This window comes from Stylophora pistillata, chromosome 2 (genome assembly GCF_964205215.1).
Source record: "Stylophora pistillata chromosome 2, jaStyPist1.2, whole genome shotgun sequence".
NCBI classification, from domain to species: Eukaryota; Metazoa; Cnidaria; class Anthozoa; order Scleractinia; family Pocilloporidae; genus Stylophora; species Stylophora pistillata.
Window position 1 is genome coordinate 53,205,557 of NC_142520.1, and position 26,821 is coordinate 53,232,377.

General features: G+C 39.4%; 1 protein-coding gene and 1 pseudogene across 2 annotated transcripts in view; both read right to left on the reverse strand.

Moving 5' to 3' along the window:
• Positions 1 to 10,299: 10,299 nt before the first annotated feature.
• The window catches only part of LOC148740322 (uncharacterized), a 28,175-nt gene continuing 11,653 nt past the window's right edge, over positions 10,300 to 26,821 (reverse strand). Inside the window, exons 4-7 of the mRNA XM_088750547.1 lie at positions 13,314 to 13,374; positions 12,823 to 13,098; positions 11,389 to 11,489; positions 10,300 to 10,993 (exon numbers count right to left, since the gene is read on the reverse strand). Of these exons, the coding sequence (XP_088606673.1) occupies positions 11,407 to 11,489; positions 12,823 to 13,098; positions 13,314 to 13,374 (420 nt within the window). The 3' untranslated portion in view covers positions 10,300 to 10,993; positions 11,389 to 11,406. The remainder of the gene's footprint in view (positions 10,994 to 11,388; positions 11,490 to 12,822; positions 13,099 to 13,313; positions 13,375 to 26,821) is intronic.
• LOC148740323 (uncharacterized) lies at positions 13,405 to 25,722 on the reverse strand (annotated as a pseudogene). Its single transcript, XR_015997138.1, has 5 exons — positions 25,132 to 25,722; positions 19,213 to 20,268; positions 15,397 to 17,849; positions 14,859 to 14,907; positions 13,405 to 14,658 (listed from the first exon to the last, which is right to left on the reverse strand). The product of XR_015997138.1 is annotated as an uncharacterized LOC148740323 (transcript).

The following is a 26,821-nucleotide window of genomic DNA, read 5'->3' on the forward strand; positions in this document are numbered from 1 at the left end:
TACCATTCCCCAGTGATGTGAGCCCCCTGTATAAAGATTGTCATTATTATTATTATTATTATTATTATTATTATTATTATTTTAAAGCATGCGTTTCTGAATTCTTTCTATATCCTCATTAAGATAGGCCGGGAGTGCATGATGGTACAGTGGAGAGTAGTTTTCTAGAATATGTCTACTTGATGGACAATACCATTCCCCAGTGATGTGAGCCCCCTGTTTAAAGATTGTTCTTATTATTATTATTATTATTATTATTATTATTACTATTATTATTTTAAAGCATGCGTTTCTGAATTCTTTCTATATCCTCATTAAGATAGGCCGGGAGTGCATGATGGTACAGTGGAGAGTAGTTTTCTAGTATATGTCTACTTGATGTACAATAGAAGTTCACAATGTCTTTAAGGGGAACACGGGCCCTTTTCAAGAGAACAATAAAATACAGGCGCTTATTTGCTTTCTTAACGCAATCTACAATATCCTTGTTCCATTTCAAGTCACTGGATATCGTAGCACCTAATATCTTCGCGCAGTCAGTGGGTGACAGGAGGCTCGTGACCATCTACTTCGACAGGGGAGAAGTTATTAGGGTTTTTCTTGAAGTCAATAATCATCTCCTTTTACTTGTCGGCATTGAGTTGCATCCGCTGAGACCGAGACCATTCCTCCACGGCAGTAACAGCGTGTTGCACGTCACCCAGAGAGCCGCGGGGTATGGTTTGGGAGATTATCGTGTCGTCAGCATACTTCCACATGGGAGCGACAACCTTGAGATCATTGATCATGAGCAAGAAAAGCCAGGGGCCGAGCTTGGTCCCCTGCGGAACTCCGGCAGGGACTGGGCCCCACTCAGAAAAGCAGTCAGAGGACTACTTTACGCGTTGGTGTCGATTCGTCAAAAAGTCAGTCACCCAGGCTTTGATGCTGTGCGGTATGTCGAGGCCGATGATCTTAGCGACAAGTATCTTATGATCGGTAAGCTAACCGCCTAGTTGTCTCAGAAAAGCAGTCAGGGCACAACTTGACGCGTTGGTGTCGATTCATCAAAAAGTCAGTTACCCAGGCTTTGATGCTGTGCGGTATGTCGGGGCCGATGATCTTAGCGACAAGTATCTTATGATCGATGAGCTAACCGCCTCCGGTTAGCTCAACTGGTTAGAGCGCTGGACTGTTGTGCGGGAGGTCGAGGTCGATGGTTCGAGCCCCGGCCGGACCAACACTCAAAGCCTTAAATTAACTGAGGAGAATGCGCTACTTTTCTATAATATCAAGAAATGGATAGACACTCTAGTCTTCTCGGATAAGGACGAATAAACCGTAGGTCCAGTCTCCTGCATCTATTAATTAATTAATTAATTTGGTTAGGCAGGGGACGTTAAAGAACCCACTAACGAGATTACTGTGATGTGGTCTGGCCTGTTTACTGGGAGTTTGGGGAGAAGGGGCATCTTCAAATAAAGTTTCCTTCGATTGTTTGTAAACTGCTCATGCAGTCCGGCCAAAGTCCCCCGAAAAGTGTTATGATGCGCATTTGATCATATCCACGTGTTAATTTGCGCAATATAAATATTAAATTATTATTATTATTATTATTATTATTATTATTATTAAGGCCTTGCGATAATCAAATAGCACGACTCTAACGGCTGCCTCGGTACCGTCTGTAGCTTGTGACTAGTGGTGAAACATCGAGATCAGAGCGAACAGGGTGGAGGATTTAGGGATAGCACCGTATTGATCACGGTCAATGATCTTCAATACAGCGGGGCCAACATCATGGGTCGATACAACAAAACCTTCCGCGAGTTTCGAGATGGCGGGTGTCAGGGAGATGGGGCGCAGCTGCTTGCTGAGGTCTCCTACAGGCTTCTGCTTCGGGAGCGGAGCGACGTCAGCTAGCTTCCAGAGTGAAGGCAGTCTTTGCTCTCCACAGCTAGAGTTGACAATGGCCGTCACGGGCTCGACAAGAACCTCAGTGTACTCATGCAAGAGCCAATTAGGAATGCAGTCGGATCCGGCCGCTTTGCGTGGATTTAGTTGTCTCAGGGCGGCCAGAAGCGCAGGCTCGGATAGAGTGAATACATAGGGTTCGTCCTCTACAGTTGCAACTGGCTCTAATGGCTGGAAGATTTTCATGGGAGCAAGGAAGGCGGAGTTAATTTTTTTGGCGATTTGAATTTCACTGAGTTCGCTTTCACATTGTAAACTGGAGATAATGCTGTCCGAACTGGAACAGGGAACCATTCCAGCAACCCGTTTGACAGCATTCCACCACTGCGAGGGCTTGGTGGCCTTGAGATTGTCATTTTTTGAGGGAAAGTACTTGCTGCGCTGCGATTTACGGTTTCGGTTTACAGCATTAGAGTAGTAGCTCTTCTTGTCTCCACTGTTGAATGCTTTCTGTCATAGCCTTATAAGGTTTTTTGACTCAGCGATGATCCAAGATGCATCGTTGACGTGAATCTTGTGGTGCTTGATCGGCATAGTATGATCCATACCAATGTGAATCGTGTCTACAAATAGATTCAACTTGGCCAGGCACGAATCAGCGCGGTTGAACAGGGACCATTCGATAGACGAGAGGTAGCGTCCGAGCTCCAACTTTCTACTTGCACGAGTATCCCGCTTTGCAACAGATTTCCGACTGGAACCCTTTCCAACTGGCCTCGCCTTGTGGCCTCGCCTTGGGGCCCACAAGAACGACCTTATGATCCGACAGGCCGAAGGGGGAAAGGGTTTGGACTGAGTTTGCATCGTATAGTTGAGGGAGGTTTGTGATCACTAAGTCCAAAATTTGGTCCTTCCTTATAGGCTTGTCTACCAGTTGTTTGAGCTTGAATTGGGTGGTCAAGTGGCGAATATTTAGGCGCTTGAAATCTCCGCATAACAAGAAGCCGCAACTGGGTATACACCTTCCATAGATGTTGTCAATATACAGGAGGGCGGGGGGCATTGCATGGGGCCTCTGGGAAACCGCAAAACCGGAGAAAAAAATCTCCAAAACCGAAAAACCGACGAAAAAAGGCAGCAAAACCGAAAACTGCATGCAAACCTGACAAAACCGCTACATTTTCACCTTTGAGGGGTCCAAAAGGAAAAACCGAAAACCGTCTCAGGGTCGTCGTGAAAACCGAAAACCGAATGCAAAAACACATATAATCCGCAAACCGCTCGGAACATCAAAACCGAAAAACCGAACCTTTTTGACCCAAAAACCGAAACACCGATAAAAAAAAAAAAACAGTCAAAACCGCAAAACCGACAATCCCAGAGCCCTCCTCATACAGGCTCATATTTTTATATTTGATGATACAAATGGATCAGGTCACGTACTACTCACTTTACGCAGTATCTATCATGGATTATAGTTCACCACTAAATTTTCTTCGATTCCTTTTGGTTTTAAGTTGATCACGTGACGCGATAGTGTTTATCCGTGGAGAGACACTATTTAAACAATAGAGTGTTTCTGTCGAGGAACTATCGGCTGATAGTTGCCACGCGGAAATTTGATGTTCTTAAAACAAATATTTTCCCGAGAAGCGAGGCTTCGAGGGCAAATATGCTAGTTTTAAGAACATCAAATTTCCAAGGGGCAACTATCAGACCGATAGTTCCGAGACATAAACATTCTATTGTTTTAATTGATCACCACTAAATCAGCTTCCGCGCCTACAGCTTGTCAAAAATGTCAATAATTCGCAACCGTACATTGGCTAAATAATACGTTATGCCTTTCAGAATTGAAAAGTCACTGTTTTTCCGATCTGCCTAACTTCGCGGCCGTCAAACTATTCAAAACTTTTTACGGATGAGTACTATCAATCCAGGTAGATATTTTCCGTTGACGGGCACTATCCATCCGGGTATTTTCCGCGGGCGGGCACTATGGGCTGATAGTGTCTCTAGCCCTCTCCACAGTTGAACACTATCACGTCACGCGATCGATTTAAACAGACAAAAACCGGAGAAAATTTAGTGGTGAACTATGATAACCCATAGTGCCCGTCCGCGGAAAATATACATCCGTGAAAAATTTTGAATGGTCTGATAGTCGTGAAGTTAGGCAGATCGGAAAAACAGTGACTTTTCAAAAAGTCCTTTTTACAGTTGTGGGCTTGGTGGCCAAGCCTTTGAACTGGAATGAGGCTTAGAGTGACCTTGTTATGATATAGATGTTGCTGCTTTTCAAATGCAAATTACTTTGTTATCATGCTAACTAGATACAGGTCTCTATCACAACAGGGTCACCCTTAGCCTCACTCCTGTTTCAAGGCCTGGCCACCAAGCCCACAATTGTAAAAGGGACTATTTTGCCTTCACTGCTCAACCAGACACAAAGAGTTGATATCTGGGCGGGTTGGCCAGCCAAGCCAACGTTTATTTAACGCCAAATCGGTACGCTAACAGAAGCCTATTACAGTTGAAGTAAACTAAATGCACCAAAGCCGGACACAAAAACCCCTAAAAACCAGCAGTTGGAAAAAACGAGTAACGTGTACCCCCGACCGAGGCAGTGGTGCCACCCTTTTTTTTTTAGGGTATCCTATAAATGACATTTTTGCATAGTTACTTAAAGTGCTATGCAAGTACCGCTCTAAATTTATACAAAAGACTCAAACGAAAAGGAACAGCGACGCCCGGTGAAGGCTGATCGTAGAATACCTTGCTCTGCAAACGAACTCTGCTTACAAATCACGATCCCATAACTCTCTGCGTACCTCACAGCCACCCCCAGTCCTCCGATACGTGCCGGCAAAATATCAATTTATGCTAATTAGGATTACCACAAATTACAGATTCTGACAGGTATAACGTAGTATTTAGCTAATGTACGGTTGCGAATTATTGACATTTGTGACAGGCTGTACGTATGAATAAATATTTGATTGATCTGCGTTTAGTAGGTTTTTGACTTTTTTTCAACTGGCACGCGGAAGAATGGTGAAGAATAAAGACAACAGAGTGTTTATGTCTCGGAACTAGCATAATCTCCCGAGAAGCGAAATATTTGTTTTAAGAACATCAAATTTTCGCGGGGCAACTATCAACCGATAGTTCCTCGACAGAAATACACTATTCTTTAAATAGAGAGCGTTTAGGGCAGTCAAGCAGATTCGACATTTTTACTTTAACTGAAACATGCCTTAGCCCATCTATAAAGGTTCTGACAGAAGTAGATATTACTGGCTATTCAGTACTGAGAAATGACCCAACGGGTAAAAGAGGCGGCGGCACGGCAATTTACGTACGCAATGGGATTCCCCACAAACTTAGAACGGATTTGACTACTGAAAATATTGAAACATTATGGATTGAAGTACATCGACTCAAGTGCAAGAAATTGTTTATTGCCTGTGTATATAGGACACCTGACGTCTGTTCTGAGACATTCTTCGATGCACTAAATGACTCACTCACTCTCAAAACTGCCAGCGGATCGGAAATTGTCGTTTTGGGGGATTTCAATATCGACTAAAAGCTGTAAAAGACGACTCTGCAGACGTGTAGCTTGTAATACGAGATCTGGACGCACTGCAACACGTTTGAACCTAAGTTAAGTTAACACTTTGCTTAACGCAATACACGTATTCATTGGTGTAAGTATTCTTGGATCTCAAAGTTATTTCTTTCGTTGTGTTATTTTTAAAAGCTTAATATAATTTTGAGAAAGTTGAGTGACAATATTTCCACGTCGGAAAGAATCAGTAAAATGTGGTTCTCGGCTATTTACCACCCAATCTACCAAGAACTCGCACTATTATATTGTTGAATAACTATGCTGTTTTGATCTTAAGTACGTTATCAATTAAAATTCCAGTGTTTTTTACGTTACGTTATAGAGACGAAAGACTCAGTCCCATGATCGAAAATAAGAATATCAAACATTATGATGCTTAGATATCTACCATTAATTTGCGCAAAGTAAATAGGACTAGGGAAAAAGGTAAGTGTCGAACGCCATCGTAAGAGCTTTCCGTCGTCACTGCTTAAAGTCCCTATAGTGTAGATGTTTAGTGTACATTTTTGTTCAATGTACAGTATGTAAAAATAAATGCCACGCCTATAAGGCTGATATCTAAATAAACCTTAGGTTGGAGTTAAGTAAATAAATACGGTAATTAGATTGAACATGACGCTGACGGTTTTAAATCATATTTTAATCGAATTGAAATCATCCATTCACAATAAGGCGAATTAGAAACTCCCTAAAAAACTCTAATACGGAATGATGAATAACCTCGAAAAAAATGATAGGAATAATAATGACCTTTATTAGTATATTTCCACATAGTGGCTCTTCGCTACTAATATAAAAACTAACCATATGCCTAATACTCACAATAAATCAAAATTGATAAAATAGTGAATAATAAAAACTATACTAGATTAGTTAACACAAAACCCGCACACGTGTTCTGTACTCTTTGAAGGCGTTTGGTCTGGTACTCTGGGAGAGGACTAAACACAACGTTGCAATAATTCAGTTTAGAGAGTATAAGACTTTCCACCAGTAGTTTTCTTATGTGGTATGGTGCGAAGTTTTTTAGTTTCCGTAGTACTGCTAAAGCACCGTAACACGATGACAACGGATTCGTTATGTGTTCTTGCCATGTTAGTTCTTGATCCAGATAAACTCCCAAAAGTGTCATCGCACTATACATCTGCAGAAAAACCATTTAAAGAGTGTGCGCGCGCCAATTGTCTTGTAGAGGGAAGCATCCATTTTGTTTTTTCTGAATTCAACGCCAGATTGGACGATTCAGAGTAACTGCTCAGGCCTCTTATTGTCTGATTAGCATCCTTTATGCACGCCTCTATTTCATGCGGCTTCGAGTGGTGAAGCAACGTGGTATCATCCCCATATTGAAAGCATTTACAACTTAACTTTTTCTGGAGGTCTGCTACATAGATATTGAAAATTAACGGTCCTAAGATCGATCCTTGAGGGACGCCGAAGCACGTTTCCAACCGCTGAAAAAACGTGTCATCTATCATTACATACTGTTGCCTGCCCGTAAGATAGGAGGTAATCCAGGTTAGAAAATCCTTTGAAAGACCCATTGAGTGCATTTTATAAATAACTGACTTGAAGTTCACAACGTCAAAAGCTTTCCAGTAATTTGCAAGAATCATGAGAGTTATTTTGCCGCGACGCATTGCACGTGTAATATCGTCTCTAATCTCCAGTAATTTCGTGGCCGCTGAGTGATTCTTTCTAAATCCTGTGATGTTTTCACCAAAAAGTGTTCTTTCTTCAATAAATCCAATTGTCTGATGGGCTACCAGCCTTTCAAAGATTTTGGACGGGGCTGGGAGGATGGATACAGGTCGATAGTCATGTTTAGCCATTAGTTGATCTATCTTTGGTATTGGTGAGATTCGCGCCACCTTCCAGTCAATAGGGAAATAACTATTTCTGATACAGCAGTTAATTGTATGTGTGAGGGGACCTGCTAAAAGCTCCGCAACTGGTTTCAAAAACTTCACTGGGATATTATCTGGACCTGTTGAACGGTCCGTTCTTAGTAATTTGATGTCGCGTAAGACCTCTACATGGGTTACCTCGCGTAGCTTGAAAGGGACGGAGTCGCTAACATCATCCAGTGAATTTACCAGATATAATAGGTCATCGACAGAGTCCCCTGAAGATTTCCCTAAGGTTCGGTTCCCTAAGGGACGGAGTCACTAACATCACCCAGTGAATTTACCAGATATAATAGGTCATCGACAGAGTCCCCTGAAGATTTTCCTAAGGTTCGGTTCCCTAAGGGACGGAGTCGCTAACATCACCCAGTGAATTTACCAGATATAATAGGTCATCGACAGAGTCCCCTGAAGATTTCCCTAAGGTTCGGTTCCCTAAGGGACGGAGTCGCTAACATCACCCAGTGAATTTACCAGATATAATAGGTCATCGACAGAGTCCCCTGAAGATTTCCCTAAGGTTCGGTTCCCTAAGGGACGGAGTCGCTAACATCACCCAGTGAATTTACCAGATATAATAGGTCATCGACAGAGTCCCCTGAAGATTTCCCTAAGGTTCGGTTCCCTAAGGGACGGAGTCGCTAACATCACCCAGTGAATTTACCAGATATAATAGGTCATCGACAGAGTCCCCTGAAGATTTCCCTAAGGTTCGGTTCCCTAAGGGACGGAGTCACTAACATCACCCAGTGAATTTACCAGATATAATAGGTCATCGACAGAGTCCCCTGAAGATTTCCCTAAGGTTCGGTTCCCTAAGGGGCGGAGTCACTAACATCACCCAGTGAATTTACCAGATATAATAGGTCATCGACAGAGTCCCCTGAAGATTTTCCTAAGGTTCGGTTCCCTAAGGGACGGAGTCGCTAACATCACCCAGTGAATTTACCAGATATAATAGGTCATCGACAGAGTCCCCTGAAGATTTCCCTAAGGTTCGGTTCCCTAAGGGACGGAGTCGCTAACATCACCCAGTGAATTTACCAGATATAATAGGTCATCGACAGAGTCCCCTGAAGATTTCCCTAAGGTTCGGTTCCCTAAGGGACGGAGTCGCTAACATCACCCAGTGAATTTACCAGATATAATAGGTCATCGACAGAGTCCCCTGAAGATTTCCCTAAGGTTCGGTTCCCTAAGGGACGGAGTCGCTAACATCACCCAGTGAATTTACCAGATATAATAGGTCATCGACAGAGTCCCCTGAAGATTTCCCTAAGGTTCTCTCTGCTGTAGTGGCGAAGAAAGAGTTGAGCTCATCAGGATCGGAATAATGAATAAATGAGATCCAATTATTCCGCTTCCACCCCCGAGTATAGCTGTGACAGTATTCACTTCATATTCTTCTCAGGCTTTATTATGAAACTGTTGTCAGCTGCCTGCAATTATCATAACAAGCACTATAACCACTTGCAATTCAACCATTAGGAGTTTTATAAACCTGTGAGCCGGCGAGCCCTGCAAGCCAAGGTGCGAGCCCGCGAGTCATGTGAACCACAGTCAAAATGTTAAGAATTTTTATTTGATAGAATTTTGATAAGTCTGATTCACTAAAGTGTGAAGCTGTTAAAATTACGTGATTTGCTCACCATTCTTGATGCCAATACACGGAGTTATCCTGGAACTACTATTCTCTTTTCTCTTGAATGATTTTCCTCGTTGATATCACTGAATGAGAGGAGTCAATGGATACCATTCAGTCGTGGTAGGGTGATGGAGCCATACGTTTTCCTTAGAAAATTTTTTTACTTAAGTCTTGAACCTTAATTAATTTTTTTCACATTGTTTTCATTATTTGCAGATCTTGAGCAATTTGAATACATAAAATTTTCTCTGAATAACAAAAATATGAAACGAAGAAAATAATTCGTCCAACTCAGGACATGCAGCCATTACTATGATGCAAGACTTGGGACGATGTACAGATGTTTAGAGCATTTTTCATATTTGACGCACCAGCAATAGTTCTGGCAACCAAAGCGAGTATAAGATTTTTTTCTGGGAATATTTCATTATTAAACCCTTTTGTAGCTAAATTTAAAATTAATTTTCCAGGCAAAGAGAGGGTACCCTGGGAGCGAGGTTGTACCGTTTACACTCGTCCCCAGGATCATCTCCACTTTCAAAATGGCGGGTGGGCGGTTTATAGTGACAGTTGAGTGATAGTCAGGCGCAAAATGATCCACGACCTCCTAGCTGGACCCTGGACCAATCGAAGAAAAAATACTCGCAAAAATGGCTCGCATGGCTCGCACTGTGGCTCGTACCGTGGCTCGCAGGCCTTGCCAGCTCACAGATTTAGCAGACCCAACCATTGGAACCAATTTAGTAAATGCACATGTCACAACATAAATGTGAAGAGGAATTTCCTTTACTCACGTGGGACATATGAATATACTCTGTCAATCTTATCCTTTAGCTCCATAACACTTCTCATTCCTTCAACTGTAAAAGGATTCCCTCTCACATACAAAGAAATGAGTTTCTTCAGCTGTTTTATAGCTGGACTCAACACTGTCAACTGGTTGAAACTCAGCCCCAGTCCCTCCAGCTCCACCATCTCCCCAATAGTATCAGGGACGGTGGTTAGATTGTTATGTGAGATGTCCAGTCTAGGAACGATAATTTATTCAGTGGAATCAGATAAATCCCTTGCTTGTGGAAGAAACGACTGAGTAGGAGATTAAAAGGTTAATGATTAAATGAAATCAGGCCCCAAATACATTTCCTCTTTCTGTTACACCCCTCCGTTATATATACCTTTCTTTGTGGTAACCAAAAAACCAAAAAAAAAAAAAAAATCAGATATAACTTAACAAATTACTGATCGTCTTTATTACATATTTACATCATCAGTTAAGTACAACACTAACGAAAATTGTTGATACTAGGAGCACTTACGACAATTTTCTTTTTTTACTTACTATCCGAGAACGTCCTCTCCTCTTTGTATTTTTTGATCAGTTTGCTGGATTTATGATCAGCGTATAAGAATTTTATCCCAGAAACTTGAAATCGCTTTCAACCGCCCAAATTAAGTGACAATAAATCGAATTTAGGAGAGGAAAATTTTTTAACACTTTCCTATAATTTCAACCTTATAAAGTTTGCTGGCCGTGTGTAACGTAGTCTTTACAAGTATTGACATAATTTGAAAACTGAACTGCAAGAATAAATACTTGAAACTTGAACGCTTACTTAAAAGCGCTTTTCTTTAGCAGGTGGTCTCCTTCACAATCAGCGATTCAATCTATAGAATAAATTGATTCAGTTTTCTCTTTCATTCATTTTATTTTCATTTTTATTTCAATTCCTTTGCCATGATGTTTTGGTCTTCGAGATCACTTCTCACTCGTCCACGATGATCGCCAAGCGCATTCTCTTCTGGTCGGGGATCGCTAGACTGCTGCACTGGACCGCTGGACTGGACCGCTGTACTGCTCTATTTCTAGGATAGTAGGCTCCACGTGAGAAGTACTTTAAGTGGTTACACGCTTGACAGCTGGACAGAAAGGAGAGAAGAGGTTAGTGTATTAGATCAACTGGTTACCATGCCTCTCTGCCATGAGTAAAAAATTAATGGTAAAACAAATGCTATCAAGATAATGAGGATTTGGCATTCACACCTTAGCGGATCATGAAATTAAAAAAAAATACCAGACGTTACTAAGTGGAAAGGGTGATATCGTTGTGCTGAGTAAAGTAACAAAGCCAACAACAAAGTGATTTATCACGTCATTTTAAATTGGCCAATTACATTTGAATGGTACGACACGAACACGTAACACCAAATATTTGTTTCAGTCCCGAGATATTCAGGAAATTAAATGAACTAATTTACTTTTGATATCAGTACAAATGTGGTTAACATCATTTTGTGATAAAAGATTTCTTTACCATATTTATTCCAGAACACTAATCTGTTTTTTGCCTTTTAGAAGTCTCTTCTTCCTGACATGGGAAACTGTCGTCTTCGATTCTTCTCTTTTCTGTATGACCTACGAGAAGCACGATAATAACACGGTAATAAAACACTTCTTTCACAGTGGTTTCTGTCTTTTTTTTTCATTAAGGCCCCATAGTCAATCAATGACTTGGCCACTAAAGTAACGCGCATGTCCTCGTACTCGATGGAAGTTGCATTTTCCCGCGCTTGGTGCAGGTTCAAAGTTTACCGCGTTTGATGCATATTCAAAGTTTCCCGCGCTTGGCGCATGTTCAAAGTTTCTCGTGTTTGGCGCATGTTCAAAGTTTCCCGCGCTTGGTGCATGTTCAAAGTTTCTCGTGCTTGGTGCATGTTCAAAGTTTATGCCTTTCACAATTATGAAGGGAGGATGTGGTCTTTATGTACAGTGCAGGGTTGTCAAAAAAGCCCGACACGCGGCGCATTTTACTGTCTACTCTGAAAAACGCGCCGCCTACTCCGAATGCATGTGGCTAAATTCACAGCCTAGCGGCATAACATTGTGCCGCGTACTTTGTATCATTGTTCACAGTCAAGCTACTCAACTGAAATCTTTTTAACGACCCTGATTAATTAAGAGGGACAAACTAAACGTACCAAAAAGTACCACGACTGAAAAATAACCCTTAGAAAATAGTTCTAGGGGCTCTGGATGTTAAGTGATACCCAGGTTTGAACTCCTAGCTGCTCTGGTCGATAGCCGAGACTGTTGACTGTTCTTGATGGTCCTAAGCTCAGCTCCTTGGTCAGAATTCAAGATCGCCAACTGGTTTGTCCAGCTTGTTCTCATCTATCCTTATTCTTATCCTTCCTTCTCATGTTTACCTAACATAACTGTTTTCTAACTTTTTTTCTTTGAATTTTTGGCCAAAATGTATAAAGAATAAGAGGCACCAGTAACCGATCCTTCCCTAATAGTGGAGTCAGTTTTTGCGGTTTCAAGTCTTCCATAAAAACATGTTCTTACATTCCTAATTTTTTGTTTAGAGCCAAGAGACATGAAATAGATTAATTTCCCTTGATATTAAGCCTTGTAGTCGGATTGAGGCGATCTGGGCTAGTTTTGAGGTACTGCCTTCTTCTAGAGACTGATAACGTGACGGTACGTTATAATAATTTACGTTTCGTTACGCCACGAAATAGTTAGCTTACCTGGAAGTTAAATCAGGAAGTAACATCTTATTACTCATACGCACTAGCACTAGTTGCCAAGTTGAAGATAATTTATGCAGCTCTTAGTGAGCGCATATTTATGGAAATTTCTGAGACTGCTTCCTAAGCAACTCCATGCCAGGCAATAAAAATAGTAATTTAAAATAATTCATAACAACAATTTTGAACTAAGCAACATTCTTGAAAATAATTACCTTGGTGGTAACAAAAATTTTCAGCTAAGTCTTTGCGCTGTACAAGTTCGTCCTGTAATGCAGCATTCAAAACTTGGAAAGTTGCTCTGCAACCTTTCTTCTGTTTCCAGTGTTTCAACATGTGATATGCTCTCTCGTCCAGACCCTCTCGTCTTTGTCCTATATCCTCTAGTTTTGCATCCTCGACCTTGAGGCGACGCCCAAGCTTTATCCACTTTTCACCAATTTGGGGGGCCAATTGTTCCAATTCATTATCTTTTGGTGTGCCTTGTTTTACTACAAAAAAAAAAAAGAAATAATTGCTATAGAACCACTACTGATACGGTCTTTTTACTGGGATCTCTGTACAAAATCAATCAATCACACTGTAAGCAAAGAACAATGATTCCAACCAGAAGCGTGTAATGGTCCAATTATATCAATCAGTGTTCAAGGCCGGAGGTAAGCTAACACGGCAAAAAACTTAAAGCAGTGAATTCAGTCTGTCTTACCATAATTTTTCTGTTGTAAAGATTTTTGTGATGTACAAACTTCACTGGATGGATCAGAATCCTGTAACAAAAAAAACCATCTTAATGGTTTCTTCAGCATGTAAGACATAACATGTTCCCGAAAAAGACCTTCCTACTTCAGGTTGAATTTGTTTAGAGTAGGATTTCCAGGATTTCTCCAGGCTCAGATTGATTTTTCCAGGACTCCAAATTTCACTTTTAACCCTTTCATTATCAAGATTTCCAAATCATTTCTCCTTACGGTCTACACACATTTCTTATAATGTAAATTCTGAAAACTTTATTGCTTCGTTTTTAACAAATATCCAGGACTATTCAGAACCTGTAGTCTTTCTCCACGACTTTCCAGTCCTGGAAAATGTCAAAATAAAGTTCCATAACGTTCCAGGTTTTCCAGGACCAGTACGAATCCTGCTTACTTATATTGGGTCCATTTCAAAGAAATTGGTCTCACTTATTGTTTTCACAAGACAAGACCTTGATTTCCTTACTTGAGGAGGTACCTTTTTGGGTTGCAGACTGAATTAACAAAAGGGAAAACCCCATTATTCTGATTTGGAGATCTACCTTGATTAGAAGAAAACTCCTCGCTACAATTTCACAGTCATTTCTAAATTTCATCTTTAGATGTCAAATGAGGCTTAAGTCATGCCCAGATTTAGGTTTCCTGTCAAGGTGTAACTGAACATGCCATCTTTGTCTGATGGAATTCCTACCCACCTCCATAGAGCTCGCAATTCCAAGCACAAATTTACAAGAGAAACTTAAGTTTTCTTCATTATATGAACTACAGTAACTGAAAAATTGTTAAAATTCTAAAATATTATAACCAAACCATGATAATTATCACCAACTTTGTACGTTAAATTGTACCTGGCTTTCTCCCTCCATAAACCACCTCTCCATTCCAAGGCAATGGCCACCTTGTACTATTACAGTATCTCAGTGAATGCAAGATGATAAATTAGTTAAATGTTGTAATCTTGTGACTGGGTATGATTTCACATCATCTTGATATAGCAGATGGCGATACTTTCAGAAAAACTGCTTTACCATTATAATCACCTCTCGCGGGTTGATTATAGGAAAATATGAAGTAATTCTCGACCAATCAGAGAGCACGTCTCCACGATCATCTATGTTATTATACAAAGATAAGATCATGGGTAACAGTTATGCGTTTACTTGAAGATGATGGTTCTGTCTTCAGTTTGAACATCTTCATCTATGTCATCTGACATCTCAGCTTCAACTTCACTTTCTCCTTCTGAACTAATTTCGATTTCCTCTTCTTCCTCTTCGCCATCCTTCTCCTCTTCCTTAGCTTTGGGAGACATCGGTTAGAAAAAAAATTGAGAGCGTTAACAAAAGGCAAGGTGCCATATTTACACCTCGATGCAAACTATGAAACTATGCATCTGTTCAAGAAGAAAGACGAAATCCTAGACAGCGTGATTCGTGCTAAGATTTCTCTTTCAGATCTTCGAGTTTAAAAGAAATTCAAATTCTACACAGTTTCATAACCTCTTGGTCTTATTATAGCTCCTGGATGTTTCCCAGTTTCATTCAGCGCCTGTAGAAAAAAAACACAACAATTGAAGACAGAAACTTAGAAACCACAGGTATCTGCATTTTTAGGATAGTTCGTGGCTCTGTTTGCCTCGGTAAATCACAAATCAAAAAGGTTTATGTTTATAACAATATCACAATAAATGCGCAAGCAAATCTGTTGGCATGATTAGTGTCCAATCGAGAGGATTCGTCGTCAGTGGTAGCTACAACGTATGAAAACAGATAACAAAGCGAAACATGACAAAAACATGCATCGAATGATGGGAACAACTCTCTCACTCCCAAATTTCCATATTAAGAGGATTAGTAGTTGATCCAAAAGCAAATTATCCCAACTAACATCTTAAGGATTGATTGGTGGGTCGTGGGAGTAAAAGAGTCAGACGTCGTGTGTGCAAAGTGAATGGAAAACAGCCGATACAACTACGGCTGCTTGGATAACAGACAAGTTCAACATTTACTTTCCTTGATAAACAAGGCGTGATCCTACCTGTAATGCATTTTTGTAAAGTTTCTCACTCGTGTCATCTCCAATGGACGATGCCAGCTCCAACAACAACAACAACAACCTTTATTTATGTGTCAAATCTAAAATAGCAGTTATACAACCACTAACTGGGGACACTAAATACTACCTAAAATTTAAGAAATTTAAAAATAAAACAATATATATGTACAATTTAAAATCTAACCTAAGTCTTACATAAAAGGCAGTTTTCACATTTACTATCAGTCAATTTAGAAACAAGGTCTATTCTACGTATGTTACATTTAAAAGATGATATGGATGTCAGTTCTCTTACATTTCTTGGTACAATTGCCCATATTTTGGGTCCCATATATCTAAGCGAATGTTTTCCAAAAGTGACAGTATTAAATCTAGGTATACCAAAATCATTATTACGCAGTGTGTACCTAAGTTGTGGAATTTGAAAAAGGCTACATATGTAATTAGGAGATAAATTGTTCTTTACCTTATACATAAGAATGGCTATATCCTGTAGTCTTCTGTTCTGCAGTGTACTTAGGTTAGCCATGTCTAATAATTTATCATAACTACTCCCCTTATCACAGTAAACTGCCCTAAGTGCCCTTTCTTGAATACGTTCCAATTTTCTAGTATCACTCGCCCTACAAAAATGCCAGACAAGATGGCTGTATGTTAAATACGGAAGAATGGCTGCCTTAAACAACTTCAGCTTGGTGTCTGTTGGTATCATATTCCTGAGCCTCATCAGGACTCCAACACGCTGGCTACTCCTCTTACAAATGTTAGCAATGTGTTCATCAAATTTAAGCCTATTGTCTATAGATACCCCAAGAAGTTTTAAACACTTGGTAGATTTAACTTCATTGTCATCCTTGAGTTTACGGAGATGCTTTTTCATTTCAGAGTCCTTCATCTCAGCATGCTTCATCTCCCATATTTCTTCATAAAAGCTCAATGCCTCTTGTCCATATCTTCTATGCATGTTAACTTTCTTAAGTTCCTGACATAGATTGAGAATTCCCTCGATTGTTTCCTTCCTTTCAACGCCGATCTTCTCCGTTTTTTCTTTGCTTTTCCCTTCTTCCCACTGCCCTCGCCACGAAGCCAGCAATCTCTCTCGGAATTCCATGATTGATCCTTCCTGTCCTATCTCTTTGTAAAGTTCTTCTACCTTAGCCTTCAATGATGCTTTATCCAGTCCTTCCTCTTTGTTTCCAAGGAAACCCACTCTCTCCAGACACATTTTGTACACAGCCACCTTCGCCATTTTGTATTTCGTCACCAGCTTCCCTTGTTCATGAAGTTGAGAAGAGAGCTCCACCATCTCGTCCAAGCGATTGTCTCTTTCACTCAGTATGATACAGAGAGCATCATTATCAGTTTCCAAATCAAACTCTTCTTGAAACTCTTTCTCGTTGGCATTGCACCTTGCCTCGTAGAACCGAAGCTGTCCCTTTTGTACAACAACTTTGTCTTTCTCATCATCAGCAAGGTCACTCAGGGCATCAACGATGCCTTTGTTATACTCATTGAATGTGAATTGTGGAGAAGCTTTCTGTTCTTCCCAGAAACGTTGACAAAACTCGAAGGCCTCTTTTCGAAATGATTTCTTCCGTCTTCCACTCTTTGTCCAATATCACACATATCTTCCACCCCTGTGATAATCTTTCGCCACACCTCACTCTGGTTTCCCACGCCAAGTTTCTTTTCCATATCCCATGCATCAAGAAATAGATTCAAAGCTTCTTTTGGATGTTTAAGATTGGCTTGAAGGACCCCTTGTTGAAAAATGCTTCGCACAATCTGTGGGTGATCTCCAAGAAGCTTCTTCCTTATACTGTAAGCCCTCTCTGAAGGTTCAATTGCCTCTTCATATTTCTCTTGAAACATGAGTGCATAAGCGAGATTTCTTTGGAAATGTGCCTCGTCCCAATAACCTGAAAGTTTAAGTTCTTCCAGTAGACTCAGTGCATTCCTGTAACATTCCTCTGCCTTTGCATAATCTTCCAGGCCCTCATAAGCAGTTCCAATCTGATTCTTGTACATTGGCATGTCTAAGTGGTTCTCAGAGCCGGCTAATTTCTCTTGCATCTTATAGGCTTTTTCATAGAACTCCAGTGCTTTCCTGGGCTGATCTAAAGCAAAAAAGGTGTTTCCAATAGCATTGTAGCACCTTGCAAGATCAGAATGCTCCTTTAGAAGCGGTTCAGAGAAAGTTAAGGACAACTCCAGACTTGCCATTGCTTTCTTATAGTCTCTGTTTCTATAGAGGATTTCACCTTCAGTATGCAAGTAAAGCCCCTTGGTGAGCTCAAAGGATTCACCAGTTTGATCTTCAACTTTCTCTAGAGAATTCAGAGCTTCCCTCAACGTTTCAAATCCTCTCTCTGTTCCATCAACATCTGCAACTTGCCTGGCTTCCCAGGACTTCAACTGCACTCGGCTATGGAAACCTATACAAAGATGAAGATTGATGAACAGAAATCACAGCTGATGTACAGTACTCAGTATCAACAAAATGTAAATTACCAGAAGACCTATTGTTTTTCTTTTTGGTTTGTTTGTTTTCTTCTTTTTTAATATTTTTTTTCCTTACTATTTTATTCTCAAAGTAGTTCCTGAGGAATTTCTCAGTTTACTTGTAGAATCAAATAAGCAATGGTGGTAGGACTTTAAGGAGTAAATGTTTGAATAATTTCAGCTTGGGTGACTGCACAGGGCACGGCTGGCTTGAAAATATAGACAAGATTACCTCTGTACTGCACAACACAAAATTCCAATTGACTGTAACAATGGCAAAGCACCAAAAAACTGACACATAAAATATCTGCAGATGTCATGAATGGTACCTTATTCAATTTATCAGCCTAGAGCTCAACAGCAGTCCAATAGTCTAATTTCAAATCAAGCCTGGGCCTGAGCCTGTTCACTTAAGATTTTCCTTGAGTTCTATTGGCAAGCATTTGTAAGGTAGTCAAACTTCATTGGTTAGTAGCATTTAGGGCTGAATCTTCATTGGTTGTTTTGGACAAGTAAAAAATCTGACATTTTGGTGGGATGACTGAATACAGTTCATAGTCTGAAAGTAGCTCTGACAAACTATAATTTTACATGCATATATATAGACCTATTGCGCTGTCCTAATTACTAAATTATACTGACAGTTTAAATGGCCAGTTGTCATCAAATAACATCCCTGGATGGCAAAAAGCCTCAACTTAAGTTATTATGGACAGGAAATGCTGATGTTGGGGTTCAGATATAATGCCAAAAATGTTCAGGAAGGTGGTTATAAAATAGGAATGCCCATGAAAAAGTAATATTCATACCCTCCACTTACAAAAGATATAATAACTCCATACAACCCAAATGTAAAGGGCATCACTAGAGTATAATGGCCAGTATCTGGCAGTATGGACTGATCACAGCCCCTTTTGTACGGAAATGACAAGGACCAATGTTCTCCAGTAAGGCTCAACCGTGTGAGGTAAGTAAGTACTGTAGTTTATTATACAACAATTGGACCAAAGTTGCTTATCTTGAATTGGACACCTTTTTGAAAGAAAAATACATGGCTCACAACTGTTTCTGTCGAAATAGTCCATATGAAAAAATGCCAACCAATTGAGAACCAATCAGAACTCTCAGATTTACCTCCAGACTATATTGCCATATAATAAACTGAGGTAACTGTTGTAATTAGATTAAACTAAGCTGTTTCAAAGAGACATCTTTAATGTCTCCCTTGACCAAGGAAAAGCTATTATGGGATTTGAACAATCAAATGTAACACAAAGAAGTTTCAGTGCCTCTCACCTGTTTTTCCATCATCTTCACACATATCAGCCCAGCCATGAAACACCTTGATAAGTTGTTTATCATTCAGCATTGCAATGAAAAGAGATGCGATCAAAGCATTCTCATGGAATTCAACTGGAACACTGAAATAATCTGGTTGTAAGGAGATATCAACAGTGAACTCAAAGTCTCCTCTGTCTTTTTCAAACAAATGAAATGCTCTGACATAGTCTGGCTCAATGAGTTTGGCAATTTTCTCAATCCTGGACATAAAGAGTCTGTAATTGCGTGCTTTTGCCTCTAGATAAGGAGCAAGAAGATCTTCCTGATTCTTGATACTGTCAGCATACTTCTGTAAGAGAGGATGAATGTCATATTCCCTTTCTTTTGCTTCTTCATCAACAACAAAAATTATTCGGCTGGCTACAAGACCCTCTAACTGAACGATGGCCTCTGTTAGGTCAATATCAAGAACTTTGGCAGCTTTGACACAGAGAGAGGCCCATGGAACAAGGAAATCACTACTGCAGATAACTTTAATCTTTCTGTGGAAAGTGTATTAAACATTAAACTGATTGCAGATATCTGATTCACATCCATTCCTTCTTCTTCAAAACTAACAGCCCTTTCTCTAATGTCCTCCTCCACTTTTGATGTTTTCAGAGCAGAGGCAACATCTGCGATGAGTTCTCCTGGAGATTTTCGTTCTTGTTGCAAAATAGCTGCCAGTCCTTTAAGAAGAAGGGGGAATCCTTTTGCGATACTGATTAAATCATCCTTCTGCTGGGGTTTAACATCTGTCATTCCCTTTGGAAGAACAAGTTTCTCTGAAAAAGCCCGTTTTAGAGAGCCCACTTCAAAATCATCCACTATTTTGGGACCTTTCAGCTCAGCCCTAGAGGTGAGTAGCAACTTTAAAGGGGATCGTTTTCCTTTGCTTTCTGAGAGCTTTGCTAAAAATTCTGTGAAAGCTTTTTTCAAGTTTTTCCCTTCTTTACCTTTTCCTGCAGTAAAGTGGTCTACATTATCCAGCATAAACAGAACTATATGTGAACGATCCTTCGCAGTAAAGCACTATTTGAGCAATAGTGAAAATCAGACCTGAAAAAAATTTCAGGCCTGTACGGGATTCGAACCACTGACCTCTGCGATACTAGTGCAGCGCTCTACCATTACCCTTGCGAAATGGTTTCCTAGCTTTCTAGGATTCCTAGGAATTTCCTAGGAATTTCTTAGGAGTCAGTGGAATTTTCCTAAAAACATTTAAGCTCTCTAGAGGTGTGAACAAACAGTACTAGGTTCCTAAGAATTTCCTAGGAAATTCCTAGGAATGATTACAGGTAGAATTTACATAAAAAAATAGATTCTTGATCCTTGGGAAATTCTTAGGAATTTACTGGGAAAAATTATTTTTTAAAATAAAACCTTAATTTTTAAGAATTATACTTGTGAGTTTAGCTTTTGAAAGAAAAGTGCCATTTTAGATGTTTCAAAAAGTCACTACTTGCAATATACCACAAATTTTTTTTATTTTGCATTATAATTTACAACTCATTAATTTTAAAGCAGATATTCTTGAAGTTTATACAATTTCCAATAAAACATTAATTTTTTATCCTTCAATTGCATATCACAATACATTGAAATAAAAATTTACTGTAGTAAAGAATACAAGCAGAAAACTAAATCAAATGCAATTCAAGTGGGATTTCAATCCATGTGTTTGGTGCTCCAGTCAGATAATAAAAAATGCTATACTGCAAGGACAGCGACTCTGACCACACTGAAATACAAAGTTATATCAGCCTGAGGCATCCCTGAAAAATGGTTTATCACAATGTGTAAGATTCAGCCAACATAATTTTGAACTGTCTCCTGATTTATTCCAATTATATGGTGAATTCTACATACTTTCCATTTAAAGTAAACTTAAGTTCAATATAGATTGCATCAAGTATCAATTTATTTGCCAGATTAGAATATTTTATACAAAAAGCTTAAGAACATATCTTTACTTAAACATTATAACAAGGAAGTCTTATTTGAAGTGATGGGAAATTTCAAATCTGGCATATTGAGACTTAAAAAGTGATATTTTCTTATATCTAACCACAGACAGCATTAAAGTTTGGAAATCTTATTATAACATGGTTTCTGGAATTGCCATTTAGAAGCATAATCTTCTCCAAAATTTCAGTGACACTCTTTGCTTTCAGGTCAGACCTAAAACATTGAGAATAAGAAATATCAATGCGATGCTTCTTTTCAAAAAGTGCTAGAGGAATAAAAGAATAGTTGTAGGTTCAGAAGGAACAGTTGAGGAAGAGAGGATTTTGAAACTAATTTCTTAAGCTTAATTGCCATTTTTATAAAAGAATTGCTTATCAATTCTATAGTTTTTTTCGTACTGGTTTTGAAACTTACAAGCATCATTGAAGCTTGAAGTGCATTGAGACATTGTGAAAAGCGCTATATAAGCTTAAGCATTACATTACATTTTCTTACCCGGTCCAACGTAACGATGCACAGAGCGCATGTGATTTTCCATTGTCTGTTGTCGTGAGAGAACACGTTTACTAGCCGTACATTCATACTTCTCTTGGCCGTTAAGTTTGAATAATTTGTAAATTTGATGTTCATTCCCATCCATGGTTCATACTAGCAGGCGTTAACACTAACTTTAAAAGTCATTTATCGCTACTTCGATCACCGTTCATAAGATGGCGACCATGGCGCTGAATGGATCACACGATCACTAGTCTCAGTCTTTCATGAGCAAAATCTTCACATGACCGACACATGACCAAGTATAATCCAATAAGGTGAAGTTTCCAGGCTTGCCGCTCAATTCAACGTTCTATTCCGCTCTACAACGTCCTTTACTCGAAAGTTTTGTGCGTAGCAGCTGAGTCTTGCTGTGTTCTTCTCTGATCTAAACGTTTTAAAGCGTTCGCAGCGTTATGTGGGTTCTGGTCGAATGGATCGAAGAAGGTCATAGCATAAGCGTCTTAAAAGACAAAGACATAATACGTTATGGAAAAGAAATCGCAACACGAATAGAATAATGTCGTGGAATTGTCGCCATACGAAGTAAAAGAGGGCACTCAGATTTTCAAGGCGAAAGTTATTTCTGTTCATAGTAAGTATTACACTTTTATTTGGTTAATCGTTGTCATATGTATCATTTCTACTTCTATCGATTGATTGCAGAACATATGAATAAACATGTAAGAATTTTAAGCTTAGCTTTAAAAGTAGCTTTTCTAAGTTTCATTAGTTTAAACTGAATATAATGGTAATAAATGCTTCTTATTTGTGTCATTTTAAAGGTACTAAAGGTGAAGCTACAAAGCAAGAACTTAGTTTGCTTGTTCCAGGTAATTTTGAGTTAAAGGCTTTTCATAACTTTTGCACGTGTGACAAGGCGAAGCGCCATTTTGCGGGGTGACGACGTTACAGCGGACCAATCCTTTTCCATCCCCCTAGAAAAAAGCATTTCTGCTCTAGAGTACACTTTAAAGCTTTTAATAGCCCATAGTTTTTTTGTATGCCTAGATCATTTGTGAAAATTCACATCACTTTTGGTTTATTTATACGACAAAGATCCAATATAAAACCTTCGCAAATTATATAGGAACTGTCTCAGAAGATATTGAAAGCATGAGAGACACCAGCGTTGCAACTTTATATCAGAAGTCACTGTTTATATGTAACGATTATTCGCAGAGGGTGAGGTGAATATCGTCGAATAATCCCCGAGACGAAGTCGAGGGGATTATTCGACAATATTCACGGAGCCTGAGGTGAATAATTGTTTTAGTATAATTTCAGAGCTGAACAATAGAGAATTTTCAAAAGTCATAACATTTTAGTAACATTTATTAACATTTTATTTTAACATTTTATATAAACCGCACAGAGCGGTTTATATAGCGTCTTAGTATGATTTCTGAGCTGAGCAAAGAGTTCCAGCCATCTGATTTGTCGAGCAGTTCCTTATATGATGCTATATAAACCGCCCCACGCGGTTTATATAAAATGTTAAAATAAAATGTAAATGTTACTACAACGTTATGACTTTTGAAATTTCTCTGTTGTTCAGCTCTTAAATTATACTAAAACAATTATTCGCCTCAAGTTCCGTGAATATTGTTGAATAATCCCCTCGACTTCGTCTCTGGGATTATTTGATGATATTCACCTCGCCTTCCGCGCATAATTGTTAAATAAGGAACCGCTAAAGCAATCAGATTGCTGGAAACTCTTTGCTCAGCTCTGAAACTATACTAATTAACAATTAAAATGATATCACATAAGAATAACAATCTTAATTAGTTCAGATGCCAAAATAGCATTGACATGTTTGTGCACGCATTTTATCAGCCGGAATGAAAACATGCTCCACTGGAAAATAATGATTTTGCCAAAAATGTATATTTTGATCCAAACTTTTCAAATTGCATCAGCCTTGCACGATTTCTGATAATTGATATATGTGAATCCTAAGTTGTCAATTTAATAATCCTTTGAATGATCTTTTACTGTTTGTTTTGCATTCCAAGTAATTTTGTATATACATGTACAATCTATAGTAACAACAAAAAGTATTGTTAATTATAATGTTTATTTGAGTTGTATATAATAAATTCAATTCAATTCCTATCATATGGTGTTGTATGTTTTATGCAGTTAAGTGCAATTTAATGGAGTTGACAATGTGGAGCACAAGTGCTACCCGGCGCAGTCAGCGGTCTGGCATGCACCTGTATTCCTTTTGTTCTTGGTCCACGGGGCGTTGTTCAGTTTTGTTAGTGTTTTAGTCAGTGTTTTTCTGAGCGTTAGCATTTTTCCCTGTTTTTCTCCTTCTGTGTGGGGGCTCATGGCTGGGTCGCCTGGATTTGCCATCCATGGGAGCAGTCTTCATCTAGGAGCTGGCTGCCAATAGTGGAAGCTCCTGGATGTCTCAGGCACCCTACCTCCACTTTGTGGGGCAGTTGTTAAAGTGTCTATATTCTATTTTTCCTATTTTCCTAAGAAATTCCTAGGAGTTTCCTAGGAATTTCCTTGGGGACCTAATCTTGGTCAGACAAAAGTGAAATGTGTATCCTAAGAAATTCCTAGGAATTTCCTAGGATTTTTTTCGAATTTTAATTTTTTCACTCCTAGGAATTTCCTAGGAAATTTCTAGGAATTCTTTGAATTCTTCGTCCCAATTTACTGTGAAATTTCACACCTTATTCCTAGGAATTTCCTAGGAATATTCTTAGGAAATTCCTAGGGAAATCTTAGGATTTCCTAGGAATTTCCTAGATCTTTTCGCAAGGGTACCAATTGAGCTAACAAGCCAACTGGGAGCAGGCCATCAAATTAATTCGACATAAACCCGTAGATGATAAATCAAACAACAACAAACATATGAAACATATGTATGAACTGCGGTTATGAGACGTATATGTGAACGATCCTTCGCAGTAAAGCACTATTTGAGCAATAGTGAAAATCAGACCTGAAAAAAAAAAAAAAAAAAAAAATTTTTTTCAGGTCTGATTTTCACTATTGCTCAAATAGTGCTTTACTGCGAAGGATCGTTCACATATACGTCTCATAACCGCAGTTCATACATATGTTTCATATGTTTGTTGTTGTTTGATTTATCATCTACGGGTTTATGTCGAATTAATTTGATGGCCTGCTCCCAGTTGGCTTGTTAGCTCAATTGGTAGAGCGCTGCACTAGTATCGCAGAGGTCAGTGGTTCGAATCCCGTACAGGCCTGAAATTTTTTTCAGGTCTGATTTTCACTATTGCTCAAATAGTGCTTTACTGCGAAGGATCGTTCACATATACGTCTCATAACCGCAGTTCATACATATGTTTCATATGTTTGTTGTTGTTTGATAAACAGAACTGCATGTTTCTTTCCTTCTAGTTCTTCAACCTTCTCTAGAATTTTGGTAACAACATAATTTTGATCAACATGACCAACTGGCACTACAAGTTCGAGAGAATGTAGCATTTTGTAATAGATCGCTCTCATATCCTTTGTTTCTCTTAAATCAAAAACACGATAAATTCCTCGCCACTGTGAGCAAACTTCGGTGGCAAGCTTTGTCTTTCCAACACCTGACGACCCAAACAAGTTTAGTACTCCGGTATCTTTCGAATCCAATTTTTTGTTAATTTTCTTGATTTCTTCGCTCCGTCCTTGAAATTCCTTCTCTGGATCAGCTTTAATCGGACGGGAGGCCTTAAAGCGATCTATATCTTTCTTAATGAGTTCCTCGTTGTTCGATTTCGGGGCAATGACATCTTGGAATAGTGTGAGTTTATTGTCAGATACATACCCATGCTTCTCAAGAAGATGTAAACCTTCCAACAGACCACGATCTTCCAGCAAATGGAATTTCCCTCCGTAATTATTTTTTAAAGATTTCAGAAAATTTTCTGATTCTACAGGACTTAGCCTAGAAGAAACGTCCTTAAAAAGTTGTTGTAAACCTGGCGCATTCTCGCTACCAAGTGCCGCCATTCTTGCTACATTTCAATTAGGATACTGCTGACCACTCTACATGTGGATAAGTCACGCGATCTCATCACGCTTACCCGGAAGTAAGTACAACCTGAAGCGTCCCAAGCTCGCGTCGCGAGGAAAAATAAAGGATTACTTCTTGAAAGTGTCACGCGTTGTGTGACGCGGTTTTAAGTTACGCGTGGAACCGTAAGTGTGCTAAAGAAAGAATAGTATAGGCAACGAAATATGGTCCATTTACAACATTAAACATTCCGAAATATGAACATTTTACATTTAAGATTGATAAAACTGACCCACTTCTTGTGTGTCCGTTGTGTTTTTCGACGATTTTCGCCGTTTTGGGCTTGCTTTGCCATCAATTTTTTTCTTGTTATCAGACGAAGTCAAGGCTGCACACAACGATTTTGACCGTGGTAGGGTCGATTTATGTACAATGCTTACCCCACTAGCACAGTAACACCTCGCTTTAATCTATTTCTTCGAATAAGCCCCCGCGATCTATCAAGTATTCTCTCCCAAATAAGCGCCCATCCCCCACGAAAAAATGATTCCTTAGAGAAAGCATGAACAAACCAATTGATTTAGACACGTTTTCCAGTATAGTCATGTGACGGTTTTTCACCCCTGACTTTCATAAGTACCCGTCATTACTTATCGCCGATGGGGGTAGGGGGGGGGAGAGGGGGAGGAAGGAGGATCACATGGTTTGCAGGTCAAATAGCACCCTTTAACTGATACGTTTGTCTTCTTATTAGAATGTTCAGTCATCTTTGACCGAGTCACCAGCCCCAACCCCCATAAACAAAAACAAACTAACTAACAAATGAAATAAATCTAGGAGGATACTATGAGGACGGATACAATACCTGAACGATCACTATAACGAACGTGCAGATGCTACTCAGTTCTAACCCGATGAACGTGAACTTGTCGATTGCCCTTTTTTTTATACCGACAATTGTCATGTTCGTGTAAATGTTTTTCTTGTTTTGGCTTGTTTTGCCGGCCTCGGTTTTTCTTTTTTTTTAAGCGGTACGGTCAAATGTAAACCAGACCACGGAGGGTGATTAGATCGTGGCTGTAAGTCTACTGTAAG